The 24332-nt window shown below is 41.4% G+C and overlaps 2 protein-coding genes across 3 annotated transcripts in view; one reads left to right on the plus strand and one right to left on the minus strand.

Moving 5' to 3' along the window:
* ext1c (exostoses (multiple) 1c) overlaps positions 1-16808 on the plus strand; it is a 120316-nt gene extending 103508 nt beyond the window's left edge. Inside the window, exons 5-12 of one of the 2 annotated variants that reach the window (XM_080441775.1) lie at positions 2277-2396; positions 6672-6804; positions 7745-7863; positions 8558-8653; positions 13123-13209; positions 13479-13639; positions 14665-14854; positions 15485-16808. In XM_080441775.1, the coding sequence (XP_080297901.1) occupies positions 2277-2396; positions 6672-6804; positions 7745-7863; positions 8558-8653; positions 13123-13209; positions 13479-13639; positions 14665-14854; positions 15485-15670 (1092 nt within the window). In that variant the 3' untranslated portion in view covers positions 15671-16808. The remainder of the gene's footprint in view (positions 1-2276; positions 2397-6671; positions 6805-7744; positions 7864-8557; positions 8654-13122; positions 13210-13478; positions 13640-14664; positions 14855-15484) is intronic. The other variant, XM_080441776.1, reaches the window with a different exon arrangement.
* Positions 16809-17426: 618 nt separating this feature from the next.
* LOC308094953 (mediator of RNA polymerase II transcription subunit 30) lies at positions 17427-23931 on the minus strand. Its single transcript, XM_080441783.1, has 5 exons — positions 23779-23931; positions 22703-22943; positions 21510-21668; positions 20850-20939; positions 17427-18624 (listed from the first exon to the last, which is right to left on the minus strand). The coding sequence occupies exons 2-5, from the start codon at positions 22937-22939 to the stop codon at positions 18529-18531; spliced, it is 582 nt and encodes a 193-aa protein (XP_080297909.1). The 5' UTR covers positions 22940-22943; positions 23779-23931; the 3' UTR covers positions 17427-18528.
* Positions 23932-24332: the final 401 nt, after the last annotated feature.

A 24332-nucleotide genomic window follows, 5' to 3' on the forward strand; every position in this document is an offset into this window, starting at 1 on the left:
TGGCCAGGCAGGGATTGAGACTTAGAAGAGGCTTAGAGTAGGTCTCCCACATGGGAGACCTGCATGGGTTTAAAGCACAGGTACTGCAGGACATGAAGCGTACAAATTGCAGCTTTATCTATTTGTAACACTGAGTGTACAAATGAAGCCAAATGGACCCATGCAGGTCCATTTGGTTCAATTTGTATACTCCCTTGTGACAGAGTAGCTTGTACTAATGTCCATGGGTCATCGCCATGCTGGCTTCGCCACGGACATACAAAATGGGTGGACAATAATATTACCAGAAACACATAAAGAGCTAACACTGAATGACCATAACAGAGTCTGTAACTCTGAGAGTGTACAAATGGAACCAAATGGATCCTACGGGTCCATTTGGTTCCATTTGTACACACTCAGAGTTATGGGGGTCCTTGCAAATAAAACATTTGAGAACCACTACTATAGTTGGACTCCTAATGTGCCATGGTGTGTCATAGTAAATCAGTGTCATACATATTCTGAAGAAAACCTGGAGACTGACATTCAGTAATTGGGTCATTTGATCAAAATAAGTGATAATTTTCAACTGATTATGAACCAGGGACCACCACCCTGACTGAAAATCAACCTGGGGACCACTGTTGTGTTGGGAGGGGGGGTATGGGTGTGGTGTGGGGGGAAAAAGCTTGAAATTAAATAATGACTGTTAAGGCCTTAATTTAATTTGTTAATTCGAGGTGAATTAAATCAAGCCCTTAACAGTCATTATTTAACTGAGATATGCTAGTGGTCCAGAGCTCAGAAAAGATTGAGAACCACTGATCCATTCCTTTCCCATGGTTGCCCCTATTCTGTTCTCTTAACCCTCCATATTAAACTCATGTTAACTGATTCATTGCAACATATGTATGAGCAAGCACATGCAATTGATATGGGCACATTTCCTACTAATGATGACTCAACCAGGTAAACCGGTACAGTTTCCCTTGAAACTCTAACTCCCATTTCTGTGGAAGTTCTTGACATCTGACTTCCAAGTAACTGACAACATTGATGCGTCATCATACATCATACTGTTTCTCAACTAGTGGTCGATAAAATAAAATATAATACAAATCTTCACTTTCCTACATTACTAAATGCATGGTCAGGGACCACATGCAATACCTTCACGGACCACCAGTGGTCCACGGACCACCAGTTGAAAACCCATGGTGTAAAGCAGGGATGGGCAACGTTGATGATGGAGAGGGCCACTATATTTCCACTCTCACTCCAGAGGGCCACATTGTATACACTGTCGGGCCATTCTATGTCACATAAAAGTAGCAAAAATAGCCGATCTACAAGCTCAAAACGCGTCGCAGCGCGACGCATTTTGAGCTTGTAGATCTGCTATTTTTGCTATTTTTTAATTGGAATCCTGAGAAGTAACATTTTTATTTAATTTCAAATGCATTTAGTTTGACTTATGTTAACTTAATGAACTTAAATACGAATACCTTGGACATAAAAAAAGACAATAGAATTTTAGTACTAGTCATTAAGCTACTAATATAGACTGAAGTAATTAAAGCGGGTCATGTTTGCATGTTTGGAATTGTAACAGCTGAAATCAATAATATATCAGTAATCCGATATTAACCTGCGGGCCGCATTAAGTGAATGTGGGGGCCACATGTGGCCCCCGGGCCGCCAGTTGCCCATGTATGGTGTAAAGTAACACCACTGGCAGGGGTTCAGTACTTGAGTACATTTACTCAAGTACTGTACTTAAGTGCAATTTTTAGGTATTTGTACTTTACTTGAGTATTTCCCATTTCCAATACTTTTACTTCTACTCCACTACATCTCAGAGGCAAATATTGTACTTTTACTCCACTACAATTATTTGAACACTTTAGTTACTTGTTACTTTGCAGATATAAATGATTACATTATAAAACATACATTAACCACTTTAATCCTATTTTATATCTAGGCTATTTGAAAATATCCGATCTACAAGCTCACAACGCGTCGCATCGCGACACGTTGTGAGCTTGTAGATCTGCTATTTTCAAACATTTCAGTACTTTTACTTTTGGCACTTTAAGTACATTTTGATACCAATACTTTTATACTTTTACTCAAGTAAATTTTGAACACTAGACTTTTCCTTGTAACAGAGTACTTCTTTCTACATTGCAGTATTGATACTATTACTTAAGTAAAACATTTGAGTACTTTTTCCACCACTGACCCCTGCTAATGTCCCCCTGTCCTCTCTGTGTCCTCTTCTTTGTGTTCAGGTGCCGTCCACAGTGAGGGCAGTGGGGAACGAGAGAGTCCTAGCTCTGAGACAGAAGACCCAGATGTTGTGGGAGGCGTACTTCTCCTCTGTGGACAAGATAGTCCTCACCACGCTGGAGGTCGGTCTGACACAACACACACCACGCTTTCAGGAGAACAAAGGACAACTGTGGCCATATATATGGCAGTGGTTTTCAACCCTTTTTCATATCAAGGTCCATTATGCATCCAGCATTTGAGCCGCGGAACCACCGTTTGATGAGATTTAGACTCTCAGACCCCAAGACTACGAATATTGTGTTATCGTTGGATAAGATTTTGTCCACAATTCCATGCTGTGTTGATGTTGGTACCATAGCAGAGATAATAACAGGGAAACGTTGATGAAAATAACAATTCTTCTACATTCTCTAATTGTGTAGACTTCTTGTAAATTGATATTTCAGATGTTTAACAATAATTTAACTCTTGAGAGTTAAAGATCTAATAAGGGTCCATTTGGTTACCAACTCTCCATCATTTAGCTGGGGACCACCTGGAACCCCCTCAAGGACCTCTGGTGGTCCCCGGACCACTGGTTGAGAACCACTGCTATATGGGACTGATGTCTAGTCCAGCCATTCCCCCACCTGTGGGCCGTGAGGATATTGCAAGTGGGCCCCCAAATAATTGGCAAAAAAACTACCATTTTATTGAGCCCATGTCATGGCTTTGAAAACCTTGACAAATGTGTTTTCATATAGTGGTACCAATAAATAAGAACTTTGTTGGTTCCATTGATCCAAGCTGGCACACAATCGTTTGATTGATCGTTAAAAGGAAACGTGCTCGCGGAAATGCACGCCGCCCACCCATCTGACAGATGGGTCTGACCCGAGATACTCTGGTGTCAGATGGGTGGGCCGTGAATGCTTTAGAGATTTTTAAGAGGGCACTGATTCACAAAAGGTTGGGAACCTGTGTCACCAGGCAGGCTTATGTTTTTACATACGCCCACAATATCTCACTCACACTATTGGATCTTAATGCGAAATATGTGAGGAAACGCCAAATTTTACTCCCCTTCGCTCTGTGAAACCTGAACGCGTCAGCCCACTGAAGGTTTCGGCTTTGCACTGATAGAAATGCAGACCGTTTATGTGAGCGAAAAACATGCAAAACTCTGTCCGCCCCTGGTGTATTGGCTGCTGGCGGGTTTAAAGATAAAGACGAGAGGTTCTGGAGGTTGGCGATAAGCTGCTTATGTACATACAGCATGTAGGGGGAACCTCTCCCCTGGGACACAGCTGTGCAGTGAGCCTGAGGTTAATGAGTCTCTGGGCCTCAGAGTGGCTGGCATCACAGCTGGTGCTGCTGCTACACTGACACCTGCTGGTGGAAGTGGGGAAGTGCATTAAGCACTACTATCAGGTGATTGATTGATTGATTGATTGATTGATTGATTGATTGAATACTTTATTAACAGTTTGCATAGACAAGCACAGGGAAGTACAGTTCAATACAAGGTCTGTTAAGAGGATTTTAAACCCAAGAAAGCACTATGGTTTGTTTCCATTGGGGTCCTTTGTACTCAATTCAAGGAAGCATTTAATGACAGACAAATATACACTACTATGCAAAAACATCATATAAACAGGTAGAAAATAAACAGAATGAGTGACTGCCATTGTTGGTGTTGGAAGAAGTAGCACTCAGCAAAAGCCCACACGTATTGGCATCAAAATATACTTACAGTACCCAAGTTAAAGTACAAAAATTGCCGATCTACAAGCTCACAATGCATCGCGACGCGTTGTAGGCTGAAGTTTAAAATAGGGCATAAGTGCATGGTTAATGCATGTTTTGTATTAATAATCTAAATCTGCAAAGTAACTAGCAACTAGCAAAAATGTGCAATATAGACAATATTTGCCTCTGAGATGTAGTGGAGTAGAAGTTTAAAAAGTGTTGAAAGAAATTTGAAATACTCAAATAAAGTAAATGTACCTCAAAATTATACTTAAGTATAATTTTGATCACTGCTGTCAGACAGTTGACTGCACGTGGCACAGCGTGATGGATTGCGGTGTGATTAAGTTGCCAGTGCACGTGTTTAACATTCGAAAAATAGAAGGCAACATGACAGGGGTTCCAACTTAATAAGGCCTTGCTCGGTGTGAAGAACGAGGAAACTGCCAAAATGCTCATCCTTTGTCTTTGGCACACCAGATGTGCAGACATCTGTCATCACAAGCTCCGGTTTTAGCCCGTCGGGGAATAAAAATACAGCAAAAGTAATTAGAAGTGCATACTTTGATGAATATTGATAACAACATCAGGAGACGTGTAAAGTAATTAACCCGTTCAGACCGGGAACGCATCTCGCGTCATTTTATTTTAGATTTCTTTGGGCTATTCAAAAATAGCAGATCTACAAGCTCATAGCGCGGCACCGAGTGCCGCGCTATGAGCTTGTAGATCTGCTATTTGAATACATATATTTTTTAAAGCGAACATTTGTAACTCAAATCTTTGCTTCTGGGGATTCTACAACAGTTTTTTTGAAAATGTATCTGGCAGTGGAGCCCCATCTCAAAAACATTTTGTTCCAGGGACCCCGGAAGTTTAACAGAGTTAAAAATGTTCGCTTGAAAAAATACATATCAAAGATTTGCACACATTTTTCAAAAAATGTCAAAAAATAGCAGATATACAAGCTCATAGCGCTATGAGCTTGCATTTCTGCTATTTTTGAATAGCCAAAGCAATCTTAGAAAATGACACAGACGCGTTCCCGGTCTGAATGGGTTAAAGGCAGTGAAAATGATGAAAACTGTTCTGGTGTACCATCGCACATAGACACACTACACAGAAGTGCATGTGTACGTGTCTCTGGGTGTCATACGAGGTTAAATTGATAAGACCAATTATAACATCCAACGTGGGTATACACAGACCTATAAAAACCTGCAAACACAACCCTCATAGGACATGTCATTGCCAGCAACATGTCTTTCTACCAAAACAAAAGGATTGCGGATCAAGCAGTTAAACCCCAGCGTGCCGGTGCGTGTTGAACACGGGACTTTTTTTTACACGAAGCACCAGACACTCATTAGCGGCCTTTGAGGAGATAATGAATTTGGCACAGGTTTCTGTGAAAATGAACACCTTTCTTCACAAAACGTGCAAACAAGATATATTCATTTTCATCTTGTTTGCGTTTCACCATCGACTTCCAAATCTCTGTTCTCCACCCACATTCTCTTCTTTTCCCCAACTTTCGTGCCACAGTGTTGCCAAGACTAATCCCTGTACAGACAGCAGGATCCTGAGTGTGAAAATGGGAGCCTTAAATTAAGCACTTTCAACCTGGCGTTCCTATTATTGGCATTGTCGTTATAGTATGCAAACAATAAAATCAAATCTAAATATTACATTTCTTTTTAAAAAATTGCACAAAAGTATAAACTACGTTAACCATAGTGTCCCTATTGTGGGCATGTCATACTAGGCGAACATTCGGCGACAATAGGCGAACATTTGGCGAAAATAGCCGATCTACGAGCTCACAATGCGACGCAACACATTATGTAGGACCACAATGGAAACAAGCTGTCAGTGTTTTTTGTGTTATCCCTTTAGCATTATTGTATAACTGTACCTCTGTACTTTTTTGCGAACTGTTAATAAGGTGTTCAATCAATCAATCAAAGTGCGCCACGTTGTGATATCGGCTATTTTCAGCGAAGAGAGATTTTTTGTAGAGGGAAAAGAGGAGGACCAAGTACCAGTGGTGGAAAAAATACTCAAATATTTTACTTAAGTAAAAGTATCAATACTGCAATGTAGAAATACTCTATTACAAGTAAAAGTCTGGAATTCAAAATGTATTTGAGTAAAAGTATACAACTATTGGCATAAAAATGTACTTAAAGTACCAAAAGTAAAAGTACTCATTATGCAAAATGTCTCATTTCAAGTTTTCAAATGTATACAAATCTTTTGAAAATAGCAGATCTACAAGCTCACAATGTGTCACATCGCGACGCATTGTGAGCTTGTGGATCGGCTATTTTCAAATGGCCGAAATGTATCTAGGGCTGAAGTGGTTACTGTATGTTTTGTAATAATAATCAAAATCTACAAAGTAACTAGTAACTAGTTTTCAAATAATTGTAGTGGAGTAAAAATACAATATTTGCCTCTGAGTTGTACTGGAGTTGAAGTAAAAGTATTGGAAATTGGAAATACTCAAGTAAAGTACAAATACCTCAAAACTGTACGTAAGTACAGTACTTGAGTACATGTACTTAGTTACTTTCCACCACTACCAAGTACAGACCCCTGGTCATTGAAGTATATACTGTATAGGGTCGAAGTTGTTAAATAATTGTGTTAATGTCCCTCTGCAGATCATAAAGGACCGCGTGTTCTCCCACATTTCGAGGAACAGGTATATGTGGAACGCCCTGCCAGGAGGCCTGTTGGTCCTGCCAGAATACTCCACACACCTGGCTCATTTTCCTTTCTACTACCTGGGACTAGGTAAATGCACACCTCGCTTCACTGAACAAAGGCTTCGGCATTGACATGTTTGCATTTCGCAAAGTTTAAATGAGTTCAAGAGGAGAATACGTTTACGTTCCCAGATCACTAATGAATAGATATTTCCTTTATACGTCTTGCAACTTTACACGCTTGTCAGGATACACATTAGTCCAGCGATAATGTAACTTGACCGCACACAAATGGCAACAAAATAATCTTTAGTTCAAAGTGTTCATGCATAATCCAAAGGGGAAATCCTGAAATACAGGAAATTGAAAACGGCAGCCATTCACCCTGGTGACAATGAATATTTCATGTTTGATAACGTGGCATTATCTAATGCTACATTTCAGGGGGTTGTGGTGATGAGAAATCCAAATTAGAATTTATTTTGTAATCAATCATGTCAACTTTCAGGTAATGTAGGGATAAGCAGTCTGTAGACAGAGAAAAAGTCACCAGAATCAACTCTTGGATGATAGATAGATGGATTGATGCTATAGTGATAGACTGATTGATAGATACATAGACAGACAGACAGACAGATACAGAAGTAGATGTTAGATGGGTAGACAGATGTACAGTTAGATAAAGGAGAAACTACAGCATGGTCAAATCTAGCATGCACAACCATGTCGGCTTGTCACTGACATACTGTACATGTACTGTATGGCTAAAAGGTGTTTTTGGTAGGATCATATTTAGGCCTTTATCAAAACTTTCCCTTCTTACAAATTACATCTGACTTTTTCCCCCCTCTCACTCAGAACATAACGAGGACACGACATCCATTGCATTTGTTTTTGTTGCAATTTGTGTGAGGTTGACCCACATTTTTAGGTAAAATGCCTGGACTAAATGGCTGTCTAAAATGATTTACGGGCCATCCTAACCATTTGCCTTTCGTCTTTCTATTTTTCGATATGAACTCCCACAGGGGTGAGTCCAGGACAGGAGTTCACAGCTGTCATCCATGCTGTCTCCCCATTGGTCTCCCAGTCTCAGCCAATCATGAAGTTGCTCCAGGTGGTCTCCAAGTCCAAATACTGTTCACAGGTAACCTGGCAAATCACTGAGTGATTTTAATGCTGGTCATACTGTAGGTAAATTAGCCAGTCCTTTTCCCCTTTTTCTCCAAATGTAGTCGTTGTGCCAATTCCCACGTGTAGTCCCTGCTGTCACTGCTGACCCGTATATTTGGTCATGTGGGAGGGTGTAGACAAACACATGTCTCCTCCAATACTTATGAAGTCACCAGCCGCTTAGTTTCACCTGACAGTGAGGAGTTTCACTGTGAGGGCGGAACACATGGAGAGTTACACACTATCTGACCTAGTTCTTCTCCCTGCTGAGCAGGCACCCTCCAATTTGTAGAAGTTGCTACAGTCGCTCAAACACGGCCAGTTGTGTTCGTCGGAGAGCCCGGCCAAGCCGGAAGCACGGCGGAAGCACGGCCAAACCTTTCCCCACTGCACCACCTGGACGCCTAGCTTTTTAAGATATACTTATGATGTGGAAAATTTCATCATGATATAATTCCAAAAAACTTGCTAATTGCTGTATATTTTTCACCGCACGTAATTGTTGCAAAAGTTACTCCATTCCTGCTGTGATCACATAGCTTTCCAAATTAGCTAACTTAATGAACTGAAGAAATGTTATGTCAGGAATGCCTGTGAGCTGAACTTAGTTTAATTAGCCTATCTAATGAGTCTGTGCTCCTCTGTAATTCTCTCCGCCTCCTCCTCAGATCATCATTCTGTGGAACAGTGAGAAGCCGCCTCCCCCTCGGAGTAAATGGCCGCCCATGCCTGTCCCCCTCACTGTGACAGATGGAAGGAGGAAGGTGAGGGCCACTGTCATTGCAGATCCTAACTCATACTCTCACTCACCCTGGTCTCTGAGTGACAACATGACAGGTTGACACTCAGCCAGTCTGTTTCTGTAACCGATTTCTGTTCTTCTCCCCATCTGTAATCCCAGAGACTTTTCTTCTATTTTTCGTTTGACACTTGTCTTAGAGGGGGACCACACGGCCACTGTTACCCGGACATGTCCTCTTTTAGAGGCCTGTCCGTTTGTTTTAATATAAATTCCTTTAACCCATTAAGACCTGAGGCAATTCTTAAAAATGTTTTCTAAATTCTAACAGTTTTTTGAAAAAAATAATAAAAAAGAAAATTATAGATTTTTTTAAAATAGCAGATCTACAAGCTCATAGGGCGGCACTCGGTGCCGCGCTATGAGCTTGTATATCTGCTATTTTTTTGCGTGTGTATCTGTGTATCACAGTCACAGACCATTAAAGCATACATATTTACATACAATGCACGTTCAATGGTTCGTTTGGAAACACACTCTGAGAGGCCGACTTCCCACCGAACCACGGAACGTGTATTATTCATAATATAGCGCTCAACTCTGCCCTGCGTTGAGATCAAAGCAAAGCACTGAGCCGAATGAATGCACTGCCTGAGCTCTCCGTGAATGAATGAGAATGCTGAAACGCAAATGCCATTTCACCGTTGAAATGTAGAAAAAGTGCCAGTGTTTTCGTCTGGGTCGTGACCAATAGGAAGCAGAATGTATTGTCTGGAAAGCTGGCACTTATGTGCCCGTCGCAAATAAAGGTTCTTTAGACCTGCAAGCCCCCCCATATCAACACTGCAAAGCACAAGACAGCTGTGCTAGCAGAGAGCTGTTCTGCAAATTAAATTGACCGAATATTTTGTACGACCTGGCAATGCAGAAGATATGGTGGTTTGAAGAATGGGCTACAGTACCTAGCCTAAGACCTAAGAGAGATATATTATTTTATTTTGTTTCAAAGCTGAATATTCATACAGAAGTCATACTAATACGTACATAACTATTATAGAGCATATTTGAGTAAACTTCAACAATTTTGAGAGATTATCTGAATTTTATTTTATATATTATTTTATTATTATAATATTTTTACAAACCATACTGTGGTTTGTTTGATTTTCCATGAAGCGCTGGATTCAATTCATTTCAGTTCAGTATGAAACTCACCTTGTAGAGACTATCAGTCCCATCAGGGTGTCTGCAGGTGTCAGAAAGTTAAACTTTAGACTTGAGACATTTTAATAGAGTCAAAGCCACCCACACACTCCCACACACGTCTTCACTCCCTCAATAAAGATACATTTAATAGGCAACGTTTCTTCAGACATAATTATGCCTGAAGAAGGAATAAATGTATCTTTATTGAGCAAGTGGAGATAGTGTGGGTGTTTTTGATTCCTTTGATTTTGTGGATTTTTCTATCACAAAGGATTTTAATTTAGGTGTGCATTCTGTGCAAGAGACTTTTGAATAAGAATGAAATTTAAGACCAAACTTAAAAGGAAAATGAACACAATACTGCATTGTGTTTCAGATACATTACGGGCATATATTTTAACCATGTTGAGTATTCGCGAAATAATATTATTCGCTTTTTTCAACACAAAAAGGCCTGAAGGTTTGCTTCCATTGTGGTGTATTCAATTCCTAACCAGGACATACAAGACCTACAATACAATACAAATCATCATCAATACCAGGAGAAATAAAAGGCATATTCACAGAAAACAGCAGGGGGGGGGGGGCTCAAGTTGCTGACGGTATGCTCTGGTGGCAGCTGACGGTATGCTCTGGTGGCAGCTGACGGTACGCTCTGGTGGCAGCTGGAAGACTTACTGTATCTAGGTTTGTGTTCTTTTAGGGTGATTTTGAATGAGGATAGGTAGTCGCAAAGTTTGATGGCTGGTGGTAGGGCATTCCACATTTTGGTGGCAGAATAGTAAAATGCCATGTTTGTGCTGAATTTGGGGGGTACGAGATCAGTGGAGCTCTGATGTTGTGCCTGTGGGTGTTTCTCACTCTAGTGAAGTAGTTTGGCAGGTACATGGGCACTGATCCCCTGAGTATCTTGAAGACAAGGCCCATTGCAAGTTGCTGTACTCTGTCCTCTCATTTATGTGTTAGGGACGTATTTGGGTGCACTTGATTTTGCACTTGTTGATGCTTAATTTTTCTGTGCAGCAATTTGGTCAACAGTTGTTTTTAAATGCGCTATATAAATAAAGTTTGATTTGATTTGATACAGATTTTTTTGCTTTAAAACTGGATAAGCACTGCATGGGGCAAAACAGCATATATCCTCATACCAAACTGTATCCAAATGCAATACATATTTTAATATACATTTTAATGCAGAATGAACATGAGCAAAGGCACCAATAGGACCCTGGATTGCAGTTTAAAATAGAGTTTGGCTTCAAGGTCATTGCTAAGATTATGGTCTTGGGACCATAACATAAAAATGTTAAAAAATATATATATTTAGATACCAGTATAAATATACTATGGGTTCATTATGTGCTCATTTGCTAATATTATCATGTCCATTCTGTTATTGGAAAGAAAACTCAATAAATATAAGTAAAATAAACAAATAACTCAAAGTGACCATCAGCTGCACAGAGCAACATGCTTTTGTTCCAAAGCGAAACACAACGTGTAATAATTCAAACAAATTCCACTTGCACGAGACTTGCAGAGATGGAGGTTGCCGAGAGGCAGGTTTTCTTCACAAGGCATGTAGGGTTGTGGCTGTGGTTAAGTTGAAGGTTGGACATCTGTCATTTCTTGGTACTAGCATAGATGATCAGCAGCCTACTCTGTGACCACATCCTCTCATCTCGTGCCGTCCTCGACACCCACGCATAGGGCCAGTTTCCCATCTACCACCAACTTGCACAACCCTCACCTCAAGTTACAAGAGATTGGTAGCTGTGTGAAACTCCATATTTGGGATGGTTGACCCCTTCAGAGACATAATCAATCTCCATATTTGAGCATATGTGGGTGCACACAGACAGACAGACAAGGCGGACAGAGGGATGGATGCCTTAAGCTATACGTCTGATGTGAACAGTGTCTACGAAATTGCCGCGCTTCAGCAAAACAAACAGCAAATGTGAAGGCGATTGATTGAGCAGTTCTCGAGAGGAAGGACAGACATGTGCATCTCCACTCACATACATGCAGAAATATTATTTGTGGAATTTGTAGATACTACCACCAAACGCTCACAGTGTCTATTTTGTGCCTCATTTCATTTCAACGACCATTTTATTTTGGTAGTTTTGTTGTGGCAGATATAATGTGGCCTTTTATTCATTTCATTCATTGACTTAAATCAGTGGTTCCCATAACTTCCTAAACTTTTTTCATATCCAGGACTCCCAAATTAATATGTATTTGGCCGTGGACCCCAATCTGAACATATTTTGTGTCAGGGAACCCCATACAAAAAATTCCAAGATTTGGGGAAAATAGCTGATCTACAAGCTCACAATGCGTTGTGATCTTGTTGATCAGCTATTTTCACATATCCAATGTACAGTATAGGGTTAAAGTGGTTAAACTGATTTTACATGATATACTATTAACTCATTTAGCATGGGGACCCCCAGGAACACCCTCAAGGACCCCTGCGGGTCCCCAGACCCCAATATGAGAACCATTGACTTAAATAACTAAATCTACGCCCCCATGCCCTGCAACATGCATAAGCCATAGCCGGGGGCCTCATACTGCGGTTCGGCTAGAGCCTCCAAAATCACTAAGACCGCCACTGCATGGCGCATGGTTCCCCTAAGGGCAGGCACCCTGGGCAACAAGTCTGCTGGCACTGTACACCTTGCATGAATGGCAGTCACCACACCAGAATACTCAAAAACCTCTGATGAACACTAAATCAGTTTAATATTTCATAGAATATACTACGCACACACACACACACACACCACACAGACCATATCAATTCAGTCATGAGACATAATGTCCCAGATGCAAGCATGGAAGGGGAGCCATATAATACAAATGTTTTGGAAATGCCACATGTTGAATTACTTGTTATAGCGCCACCAGCAGGTCTAATTTAGCAAACCACATTTTTGGAACAAAATGCATCAAATCATGAATGCGTCCAATTGCTGTGAAAGGCCTAAGAAGAAATGGCACCCTTTTCACATTGGCCTATTATAGCGCCACCAGGAGGCCATAATAACCTACCTGACCTGGTGGAGACTTGTGCTCCGAGGAGCACTTTTTCTAGTTGTATTCTAAATGTGTAGCTGAAGATTGATTAACTTAACAAAATATAAATTCAATGGGGATAAATGCTTGTGAATGATTATGTACAGACAATGACATGTATTGATCCTTTAACATGACGACCACAACACAGAGCATGCATACAGGAGTGGTGCACATTTACCTCTCCTTCCATTTCTCACACAGACAACCAGTCGGTTCCTGCCCCACGTTGCCATAGAGACAGAGGCGGTGCTGAGTCTGGATGAGGATACAGTTCTGCTGACCAGTGAGGTGTGTGTGTGTGTGTGTGTGTGTGTGTGTGTGTGTGTGTGTGTGTGTGTGTGTGTGTGTGTGTGTGTGTGTGTGTGTGTGTGTGTGTGTGTGTGTGTGTGTGTGTGTGTGTGTGTGTGTGTGTGTGTGTGTGTGTGTTCCTGAGCCTGCAAATGTGTCAAAAGTAATCACTAATCATAGAAAAAGGCCATAGGAGTGCATATAACGAAACATGGTAGACATGGAAGCTGTAACAGCACTAACTACAGCCAAGCATTCCATGTTTGCAGGTGAACTTTGCCTTCTTGGTGTGGCAGAGCTTCCCGGAGCGCATCGTGGGCTACCCTCCCAGGAGTCACTTCTGGGACCCACTGAAGCATGCCTGGGGCTACACGTCCAAATGGACCAACGACTATTCCATTGTCCTCACTGGAGCTGCCTTCTACCACAGGTACGGTAACAATGCACCGTGCTTTCATCGGATCATGGGTTTTACTTAAGTGTTCAGTGGGGAGAGGCATGTGCGGTTCAAGTTCAACTTGTGGCCTTTGTCAAATGTCCTTTCCTCCGCATCCTACTATAGACTCTGCTGAAAGCAAGCTTCATAAAGTTATAATACAAAATCTAGCAGCAGAGTAGAAATCAAAGTGGTGTGCTAGAAATAAAAAAGATACTGTATAACAAAAATGAAGTGAGTTTATACAAAATTCAATATGAATACTTAAAATAGACCAAATAATTGTGCACAATCACTCAATTACACCCCCAGATTACACACGCACAGTAACATTGAGGGAAACGGATGTATTGTCAAACAATTACAAGAGGGGAACAATCCATGGAAAAAGATGATTGAGTTGGAACACAAGCCAGCATAATGATGTGAATTTCAAAGTGAAAAGGAAAATAATTAAGGAACAGCGAAACACAGGGAAATTATTAAAAAGTTATTACCATAAGAAAATACATACAAAACAGTGAGAGTGTGTGACAAGTGCATTACTGAGGGATTACTAATCAGATTCCAAGTCTGTCCTTCCAATACCTCTTTCTCGTGAGTATTACGATGTATCCATCTATTATTAATCTACTTTAGTCATGCATAAATACATTTACACTACATAATGGTACTCCTTTTCTTCAATGGGCTCTCCATGTCTGTAAACCCAGAGGGAGTGGAAACCATAAGAAACTTAGCATTGCTGTATTCCATATCATAATATCAATATACACCATTGGTTCCCAAAGTGGGGTCCGGGGACCCCCAGGGTATATTTTATACTTTGGCTATTCAAAAATAGCAGATATACAAGCTCATAGCGCGGCACGAGTGCTGCTATTTTTGAACAATCTTGAAAATGTGTGCACATTTATTTATTTTTTGCTTCTGGGGGTCCCTGGCACAACATATTTTCAGGTGGGGGTCCGCGGCCACACTATATACTATATATACTTCTGTTCTGTCTCTACCTGTAGGTACTACCACTACCTGTTCACCCACTACCTTCCCCCTGCCCTGCGGGCGTTGGTGGACCACACCTCCAACTGTGAGGACATACTGATGAACTTTCTGGTCTCCTCGGTAACGCACCTGCCGCCAATCAAAGTGGCTCAGAGGAAACAGTACAAGGAGCTGCCCAGCCCACAGGTCAGCAACATCACTATGGTCAGTGGCATCAGTGGTCACTGATTCTTTATTTCATTTTGACCATTATTATTATTTTATTATTTTCAAATGGCGGATGTCTCATTCACCAGCAAAACATGTTGCTTGTTTTCGCTGTTTTTGACTGTATGCTACTTAAATAATTTGGAAAATGATGACTAAGCAAGTTGATAAATGAGAACGTAATGTTAACTGGTCAATAAGGCAATAAGGCACACATTGATTCACTATTCACGTTCAAGGTTTTTATGATAACTGCTTGTTCTAAAAAACACCATTTCAGTTTCACATCTTTGGGGATGCTATATTTGACAAAAACTGAAAATACAGTTTTTTACTTTATAATTCTGTGTTCACATTGCCAGCTACAAAAAAGAAATAATATAAAATATATATTATAAAAAAATATATAATATATAAATATAAAGCGACGCAGCGTAGGCCTAACTGTCACCGAGTCACTGTTAAAAAGTGTTGCTCAACATGCTTGGGGCGTCGCTTTGTATCCTCAAGTCGCTGGCTTCCATTGAAAATGATGATGATGGTATAGTCTGTAGCTTTGTAGCTGCCAGTGTGATCGAGGCATGCTGTACCATCCTGACAATCCCACTGTCATGATCTCTTCTCTAGGGTACGAAGAGCGCCCCGTGGGCCAACCCTGAGCATTTCAGCCAGCGGCAGGAGTGCGTCAACGCGTTTGCCAGCTGGTTTGGCTACATGCCCCTGGTCCACTCCCAGTTCCGCCTGGACCCCGTGCTCTTCAAGGACCAGGTGTCCGTCCTCCGGAAGAAGTACAAAGACCTGGAGCGAGCATGAAACTGATAAGACAAACAGGCACACTGCAAAGATCCTCAGTATTCATTTGAACTCTTGAGAGCGTCAAAATGAATCCGTCAGGGTCCATTTTGACACTGAGGATTTCAATGTGCATGAGCGGAACCACAGAGGTCTGCTGGACGGGCAGACAGATGAGCAAACAGTGAAAGGCGTGGGACGGCGGTCTGAAAAAGCCTGTGATGTGGACAGAGTCTCAGACATGATGACCGACCGTCTGCAAGGACAGAAAGATGACATGCAGGCAAACACACAGCGGTTTGCTCTACTTAAGACAGGCCCTGGAGGACTGTCCAGCAGACAGGAATAAAGAAAGTATATCATTATGGGACCAGTAGTGCTATGAGCTGCAAATGGATCCAGGAAAAGCTTTTGGAGGAGATGTCAGGGGCCTTAAAAGAGGCCGTGATTGGTCTCTCATTTGAGAACAGACAATCTATTAAGAAAACATAAACAATTCTAGTGTCAGTGCCATTGCTGTGAACAGGAAGGAAAGGAATGTCAGACACACAGGGCACTATCAGTGCCACGCACTCTGGCTGTCATTCTAATATAAGTGTGCTGGGAACATCTCCAAGGAACCGGATCACTTCACATCCTCAATGTAGCTGTTAAATCCAATAAAAAAAATCATTTCTAAATGCAAATAACCTGGCATGGCACTTGTGGTGTTACTAATAATGTGTTACACTTGGCACAATCTAGGAACCCATTTGGTAAAAAAAAAAGAGAGAATATATTTTTTCCCTTTGTCTTTTCCTCTGTGGGCACCACCTCCTTTTTTATGTAGAAAGTAGAAACAGGAACTCGGTTTGGCTCCTCCCCTTTCTTAGTCCACTTCCTCCCGGGTGCTACTGCGTTTATTCCTACATGTTTAGGGCAGTGGAGCAGAAGATCTCTGTGTTGAGAGATTACACTTGGCATACTCCTTTACCCAAAACAACTTCAAATCTAATGGATTCTGTAGTCCATTATTCACACTCACAGTATGGGAGAAGGAAACAAATCGCCTTTAGTGAGTGATTTATACAGTGATAAGAGTCACTGTGCAACTAGAGTCTTGGGCTTCCTCGGACCTAATCAATAGAACAGTAAATAAACCTAGAATCTACGACCAACATTTCTCAACCTGTTGATAGGGACCCAAATGTGAGCTCTGACAGGAACAATATAGTTGTATCTGATGTAAGGGCTGCAACTATTGATTATATTAGTCATTATTCTACCGATTACTTTTGCATATTTGTTTTTAAAATCAGTGAATCAAGAAAGAAATCTATTTGATAATTTTTTATAATAAACTAAATTGGTTTGTCTGATTAAACACTTAAGCTCTACTTTATACTTAATCATACAAGTGTCATGCAAAAATATATAATAACCAATCATCTACAAGCTCACATGTCACATTGCAACGCATTATGAGCTTGTAGATCTGCTTATTTCTGTATTTTTGCTAATCCATATTTTTTTTATAACTGATTAAATTGATTAATCTTGATCATAAATCCAGGTCCCGGAGGAAAACCAAGTGAGACGAGAGTCCAACCAGCCCTATCGAAAACTACAAGACAAACATCCACTACTGCATTTGGTACAGCAAGTCTTAGACCGCGAAGTTAGCAAAAAAAAACATACCAGCTGAAAAACAAAAACAAATGTGCATAGTAACTGCTTGTTTTGCCATTTAGGAGCTGTAATATAGAGTGCACAAACTATGTTCTGAGATTTCATTAGAAAAGAGATTTTATTTTGTAGAAAGAAAAGAACCCAAATGAACATTTTACAAAAATAAACCACCAGCTAGCAAGTCTCAACACCCTGAAGGTAAACAGGTGTGTTGCCTTGCAAACAGGCAGCTAATCTCATTAATCACATGCATACACAGGTGTGTACACTCTTTCACTCCCGTCTTGCATCAGACATACACGCACATACGGTACACACACACACGCATACCCTGAGATACATAGCTGCCAAGGGGCTAATTTAGATCCAAACCCCCTAAACCCATGAGGTTAATGTTTGTACTACACACAAAGGAATCCGAAGGGCAAATTCCCCTGTTGTTCGTCAATCTGATGAGCTTGTGCTTTCTGGAAGAATTAACTCCAATGAATTCAAATCTACCTGGTCCCCTGCCAGCACTTGTGGGCAAGCCACCATGAAGACGATATGTTTTATGCATTTCCACCCAAGGCAACCAAGGTTTCAATTCAAAAATATGGACGGCGTGAAAAAAGGTGACATAGATAGATGGCTAACGACTTATTTGAATATTTATGAGAAAATGAAATCCCTTAAAAGAAAAAAGTTCACCCTAACGTGCTGACAATCACAGGTCAGCCAAGTGTCCAGAGGGGGTTGGAAGGTACAGGAGTGAAATGTTCTCGTCCTCGCACAGCCGTAATCCTCTCTGATTCAATTGGCCCTCTTTGCATCTCTATCGCGTGCGAGGAAGGGAGTTGAGAAATCCATCAAACGGCACGACAACTCAAACTCTGCACCAGTGGTTCTCGAAGTGGGGTCCAGGCAGGGACCCTCAGGGTTCCAAATGGACCCTTACAGGTCGGTAACTCCGAGAGTGTACATATGGAATCATTTAGTTCCATTTGTACACTCTCAGTTATGGGGGGGACCTTGAAATTAAGACATTTGAGAACCACTGCTCTATACCGATGAGAGAAAAACAATATGCTAAAAAACAGACTGAGATTCAAAGATGCAGGTTGAGGGGCATACTGTAACATGTCATGTCAACCGGCTCAACCCCCTCCACCAAGTCATTTGCTTCATTGGCACTCTGTATGTAACCCCCGTCCATCCAGGTGTAAGTGATGTCACTTCCTGAGCGTCAGCATTGCGTTGACGTCCCACAGCAGATTCCTCATCTGGTCCATCAGAACTTTCATCTCCTGGTTCTTCTGACGCACTTTCTGCAGGGTGGATGACATGACAGGCATGAGCATCAGCAAGGTTGACAGTGGAGGACATGAGAATTATGGTCACTTACTTGAACTCTATATATTTCATCGACCGGGGGTCCCCCAGGGGTTTTACTTGGTCCCCTCCTTTTTTCCCCCCCTCTAGGCCAAATCCCATTGCCAAAAATAGTCGATCTACCACTTCACAACGCATCACATTGAGACGAGTTACGAGCTTGAAGATCGGCTATTTTCACCAAATGTTTGTTCGCCTAGTTTTGGGATGCTAGGGTTCATGTGGTTAAACTGTTAAAATGGGGCAGTTCACCGGAGGACATCTCTGAACTGAATTTAGCCCCAGCCTTCATTCCTCATCAGAGATCAGAGGTTTGTATTGCAAATATTGCTTGCAATATTTTTGTTTTATTTTGAATCAGTCACGCAAGTAAAAACATAACATTGTTTTAGTTACGGTATTTCAATCCGATATGGTCACATTCATATCCCTCTGTGAAGCTTTATTTGCCCATAGCATTTATTTTTTGCCATTTTACCTAAGTGTTGTATTTAAAACGACATAGATTAAACTTTTAATAGCTCACAAGAAAATGAGTTAATGAGCGGAATATATCATATCAATATTCATTTTAATTGGGCTAAATGCTCCTATAAAAAGACCCCAAAAAAGCATAATGATAGCAAGAACAAGAATCCTCGTCTTGCTGGTCCCCTGACATGCTTTGGCCTCTTTCAGAGTTCATGCTGCCACCTAGAGGCATTTGCAGTGTAAATTCACAGCTCAGTTATGACAGTCAGTAGCTTTGTGAGCCTCTCACACTGAGACCTACAGATCGATTAGCCAATATGAAGCAGCCACTGGCTCCCAGTGGCAGGCGTGCCTCATCCCCTTTGCCCTGGAAAGTACATGCATGTGTCCAGACTAGCAAGTCAGTAACAACTGCTCCCTGTGGGAGACTGGAATCATAAAATGGGCAGGAATAAAAAGGACGGTGAAGGAATTACAGGGCTTTCCCTGTTCATTATGAGGGGGGAAGGTCGGTTGGACGGTGTTATGACACTGTACAGTACACCAGGCCAGGGGTCGTTTGGACAATCAACTGGCAAATTACAATGTGACTCCCGTGGGTTATGGGATCTAGGCTATCAACTAGTCAACTCCCACTATTATCCCAGAGGAATGGTCGTATTTGGAGTTAGGAGTTTTGTCCGTCATTGCTGACAATAGCTCCAATCGCTGCGGAGGGAGAGGTTCCAAATGGGGCTAAGCTGACAATGGATCTCCAAGCTTAGCTCACAATGCAATGCATCACAACGTGTGAATTAATGCCCTAATGCTTCATGGCACTTTTTTTATAGGCCTACAATAATAAGCAGTAAAAATATTACAATAACTTCTGCAAAGAGGGGTTCAGTTTGTTTGTTGAAACGAGTTGCGGTTTCTGTAGAACTACCGTAGCTAGAGTAATGCTATATTAACTCATTTATTGTCACATTGCTCTCCTCAGAAAACACTTCATAGATTTCAGAAATAGAATTAATTGTTTTCATAACATTAGCGTCAGTGCTAAGTTTGATAAACAGGTACAAAAACCCTGCCTCGTTAGAATTTGTTTATCTGCCGCTCCGTAGCTCTGTCCTGTCTTCTGTGTGCAGTCTTCTGATCCAATGGAGTTGGGAGGTTTTGTCAGAAGTGCTTTTTAATACTTTTAATTGGTTGAATTTCTTTCAACTTATTTTTTTACACAGACAAAAACAAGGGTGTTCAATAGCGTTGATTTTTGAAAAACTGTATTGTAGTTGAGGTAAGGCATGTCTATATAAAATAAACTGCAGAGCAGGTAGCCTTTGGGTCTGTGTATCATAAATGCATCAATACAGCCTTTGTTGCCGATTCTTCACACTTGTTCATAGATACACTATGAATTTGAAAGACTGATTTAAAAGGATATCCAACACTAATTTAGTGTGTTCACCTTGTTTGAAGCGATGGTTCACAGCACATAACGATGTTTGTTTTTGCAGAAATGTACACAACATCCTAAACCTGGCACTCAAAACGTAAAATTATGATGATGGCACTGAGATATGGTTTTGATGCACATTGCCTTATTTCCATTCTTTAGAGAATAGCCAAAGAAATCTAAAATGACACAGATGCGTTCCCGGATTGAATGGGTATTAAGTGTTTTAACTGGTGATGGAAAGCAGAAACTGACCTCCAGAACTTCTTGCCTCTCCTCGGCGACAGCAGGACTACAGGGCTCCACTCGGACCCCAGATATCTCCTCTGCTTTGTAAGGAACCAGCTGAGGATGAAAACACACAAATACACGGTTCTTAAGACACACTTAAGCCCTACTTTGTTCCATGACAAGTAACAAAAATAGCTGATCTACAAGCTCACGACATGTTGCATTGCGATGCATTGTGAGCTTGTAGATTGGATCTGCAATTTTTGGAGAAAGAAAAAGGAAAAGAAAGTTAAGATTTGATTTGAAAGTTTGCCCAAAATTGGGACACCAGGGTTAATGTCGTTAAAAACTTTCTCTGTTGTGGATGACGTTGATGTGTGATAGGAGGAGGCACAGAAAGAGGAAACTTTTTTTAAAAATATGTATTATTTTTGGGGGGCTTTTATGCCTTTATTTATGGGACTCAAGCCCGCGACACGCTGTCAGGCTACATTGAGCCTAAGTGCCTGGACCGCTACGCCAGCTGTCCACGCCCACAGAAAGAGGAACTTTTGAAAAATATCAAGAAACTTTAGATAGAGGTTTAACCACCCCAGCATCCCTATTCTGGGGGGGGGGGGGGCATTCGCCACATTGGCATAGAGATTTGATGTAGACGGGGGGAAAACAAACAGTCCAACTCACCTCTGCCGGATCCTCCTGCAGGTCAGAGGTCATCTCCACACAGCGTTCATAGAGCAGTCTGAGCTTTCGGAACAGCAGGGCCAGCTGGCGTAGGTGTTCCTGCAGCTTCCCAAAGCGGTCCTGGTACATGGCCTGGCTCTGTGTCACACCGTTGGGAAGCTACGGACAAACACAGACACAAAGTTTCTCTCTGGATTTCAAGGACAATGAGAAGGCAATGTTGCAGGTAAGGCTAGTCTAAGACCAACTAAAAACTATTTAGGAGCAATTTAGCCCATTAAGGCCTGAAACAGTTTTCTGAAAATGTTTCTGTATCAGTGGTGCTCAAACGTTTTCATGTCAAGGACCCCCAAAATGATATGTGTTTGGCCGCGGACCCCCATCTCAAAATGTTTTGTCCCAGGGACCCCCCAGAAGCAAAGATTTGAGTTACAAATGTTCGCTTTAAAAATACATATTCAAAGATTTGCACAATTTTTCAAAAATAGCAGATCTACAAGATCGTAGCACGGCACTCGGTGCCGCGCTATGAGCTTGTATATCTGCTATTTTTGAATAGCCAAAGAAATCTAAAATGACACGGATGCGTTCTCGGTCTTAAAATGGGTTAATATATTCTGTTCCACTATGCATTGTTCTGTTTTTTTGTAAAGACATTCCACATTTTCACTTCATTTAAAAGGGCAATGACAATTCTGGGAAAGGGAGTTATTCAGTCAGAGAAAGACAGAAATGGGGATGCAATCATAATAATTGGTGATTCCTAAGTAGCAAGACGGAGTAACTAAAGAAAAAATATAAAGGGTAAAAGGTAGGAACGCCTGCGTGCAGACTTAGAAGAGTAAGGATTGGAAACTGAATCGTTAACTCCCGAGAATAGAAATTGTATGCCTCTGAGCTCATCGATTCCTTTCATCAATGCCGACATGTTTTTCTGACATTTGCTCTTTGCAAAACAATGGTGTCATGTATCAAAAAAACGAACATATTTTGCATGTCTGTCAAACAGTTGAAAACTCATGCACGCCTACTCTTTTTCCACACTGAAAATGGACCAGCATTCAATAAGGGAATTGATAAGGATCTGATCAGATTAGCAGAATCTCTAATGGCATTTGAATGAAAATAAAATCGTAGCAATTCCCTTCCCACCCCTAGAGACAGAAGATGGGACTCAGTCCAGTGTCCGGTACCTGTGTGGCCCGCGTTAACTGGAAGATCTCCATGGTGCGAGTGACAATGTCTTGGACGGTCTCCTGGCCGATGCGACATAGGAACACGGGTGAGATCTCTCGCAGCGCTCCCTGGGGCGGCATCTGGGGCTGGCCCGGTCCTGAGGCTGCGCTGGGGGGCAAGTGAGGCTGTTGTTGCTGCTGGGGTGGGATGCCCATCCCCACCTTCTGGGGCAAGGAGGAGGAGGCTGACATCATTTGTCTGGGGGAGAGAGGAGAGGAAATTATGACTAAAATGATGGAATGGCTAAACGAGCTGCTTTCAGTCAGTGAATGTAATACAGGAGCAATTCACCAAGTTGATGACAGTAAAATTGTAACTTAAAAAACAAGTTATTGAATCAACAAACAAGTTACAACCTCCAAATGATAAAAAAGAAAAGCACGGACTCCCCAAACAGTGTTGCAATACATTGTGTTGTTGTCTAGTGCAGTAGTTCTCAAACTTTTTCGTGCCAAGGACCCCCAAATTGATATGTATTTGGCCGCGGAGCCCCATCTAAAAAAAAATTGTGCCAGGGGGGCCTCCAGAAGCAAAAACAAATGTTCGCTTAAAAATAAATACATATAAAGATTTGCACAAATTGTCACAATTTTTCAAAAATAGCAGATCTACAAGCCCATAGCACGGCACAAAGCTGTGAGCTTGTATATCTGCTATTTTTGAACAGCCAAAGTATAAAATGGTTAAAATGATTGTGACCATATAATATTAACACATTTGCTGGGTACCCCCTGGTACCCACCCACCAAGGACCCCTGGGAGCCCCCGGACCCCACTTTGAGAACCAATGGTCTAGAGTGGGCGGCTATGTGGCTAATCCGAAACAAATAGCCGATCTACAAGCTCACAACGCATCTCATCGCAGAGTCCCTGTGGGCTTTTATATCGGTTATTTTTCGCCGCGCCGCACCGTCGTACGGCTACGTATAAAATCCAGGTTTAAACGAAACAATGAAACGCGCGCAGCAGCAGCAGCATCCCGTCTAGCTGCTTTACTACAGTCTGACTCTATGCTTTAACACAGATCTCTTACCTCAATAACTAACGCTCTTCAACCAGACGTTATCGACACAGCGGAGGCTTGGCGTAGATGGGAGCAAAAACAATACGATGGTGGTGGTTACTGGTTTATTGTGTTCAACCCTGGATACTAGAGGGAACATGCTGATTGTTTTCAGCATCATTATTTTTCATATCATTACGTCACTTCCTGCTTGAAATCAAGGAGTAAGGAGAGGTCATGTACGTCACGCTGTTATCTTATTGCGAGACTTGCGTTGCGACCTTTGTCAAATAGTCTGTTCAGGAAAATAAAAATACCTATCATCACACATATTTTATTAGGTATAGAGCACCAGTGGTGTTTAGTAACTAAGTACATCATACATGTACTCAAGTACTGTACTTAAGTACAATTTGGGTATTTTTTACTTACTTCAGTATTTACAAATTTCAATACTTTTACTTCTACTCCACTATCACTCCACTGCCATCTCAGAGGCAAATATTCTACTTTTGAACTTTTACTCAATTCCATTTTGAATATGGAACTTTCACTTGTAACAGCTAGTATTTCTACATTGCAGT

This window comes from Gymnoscopelus braueri (genome assembly GCF_963280865.1).
Source record: "Gymnoscopelus braueri genome assembly, chromosome: 11".
NCBI classification, from domain to species: Eukaryota; Metazoa; Chordata; class Actinopteri; order Myctophiformes; family Myctophidae; genus Gymnoscopelus; species Gymnoscopelus braueri.

Coding starts and splice junctions, on each gene's coding strand:
- LOC308094953 (XM_080441783.1), bottom strand. CDS start 22,939: ATGATGTCAGCCTCCTCCTCCTTGCCCCAGAAGGTGGGGATGGGCATC. Junction 20,940..21,509: donor TGCAGGAGGATCCGGCAGAG/GTGAGTTGGACT, acceptor TTTCATCCTCAG/CTGGTTCCTTACAAAGCAGA. Junction 18,625..20,849: donor AGAGGCAAGAAGTTCTGGAG/GTCAGTTTCTGC, acceptor TCCACCCTGCAG/AAAGTGCGTCAGAAGAACCA.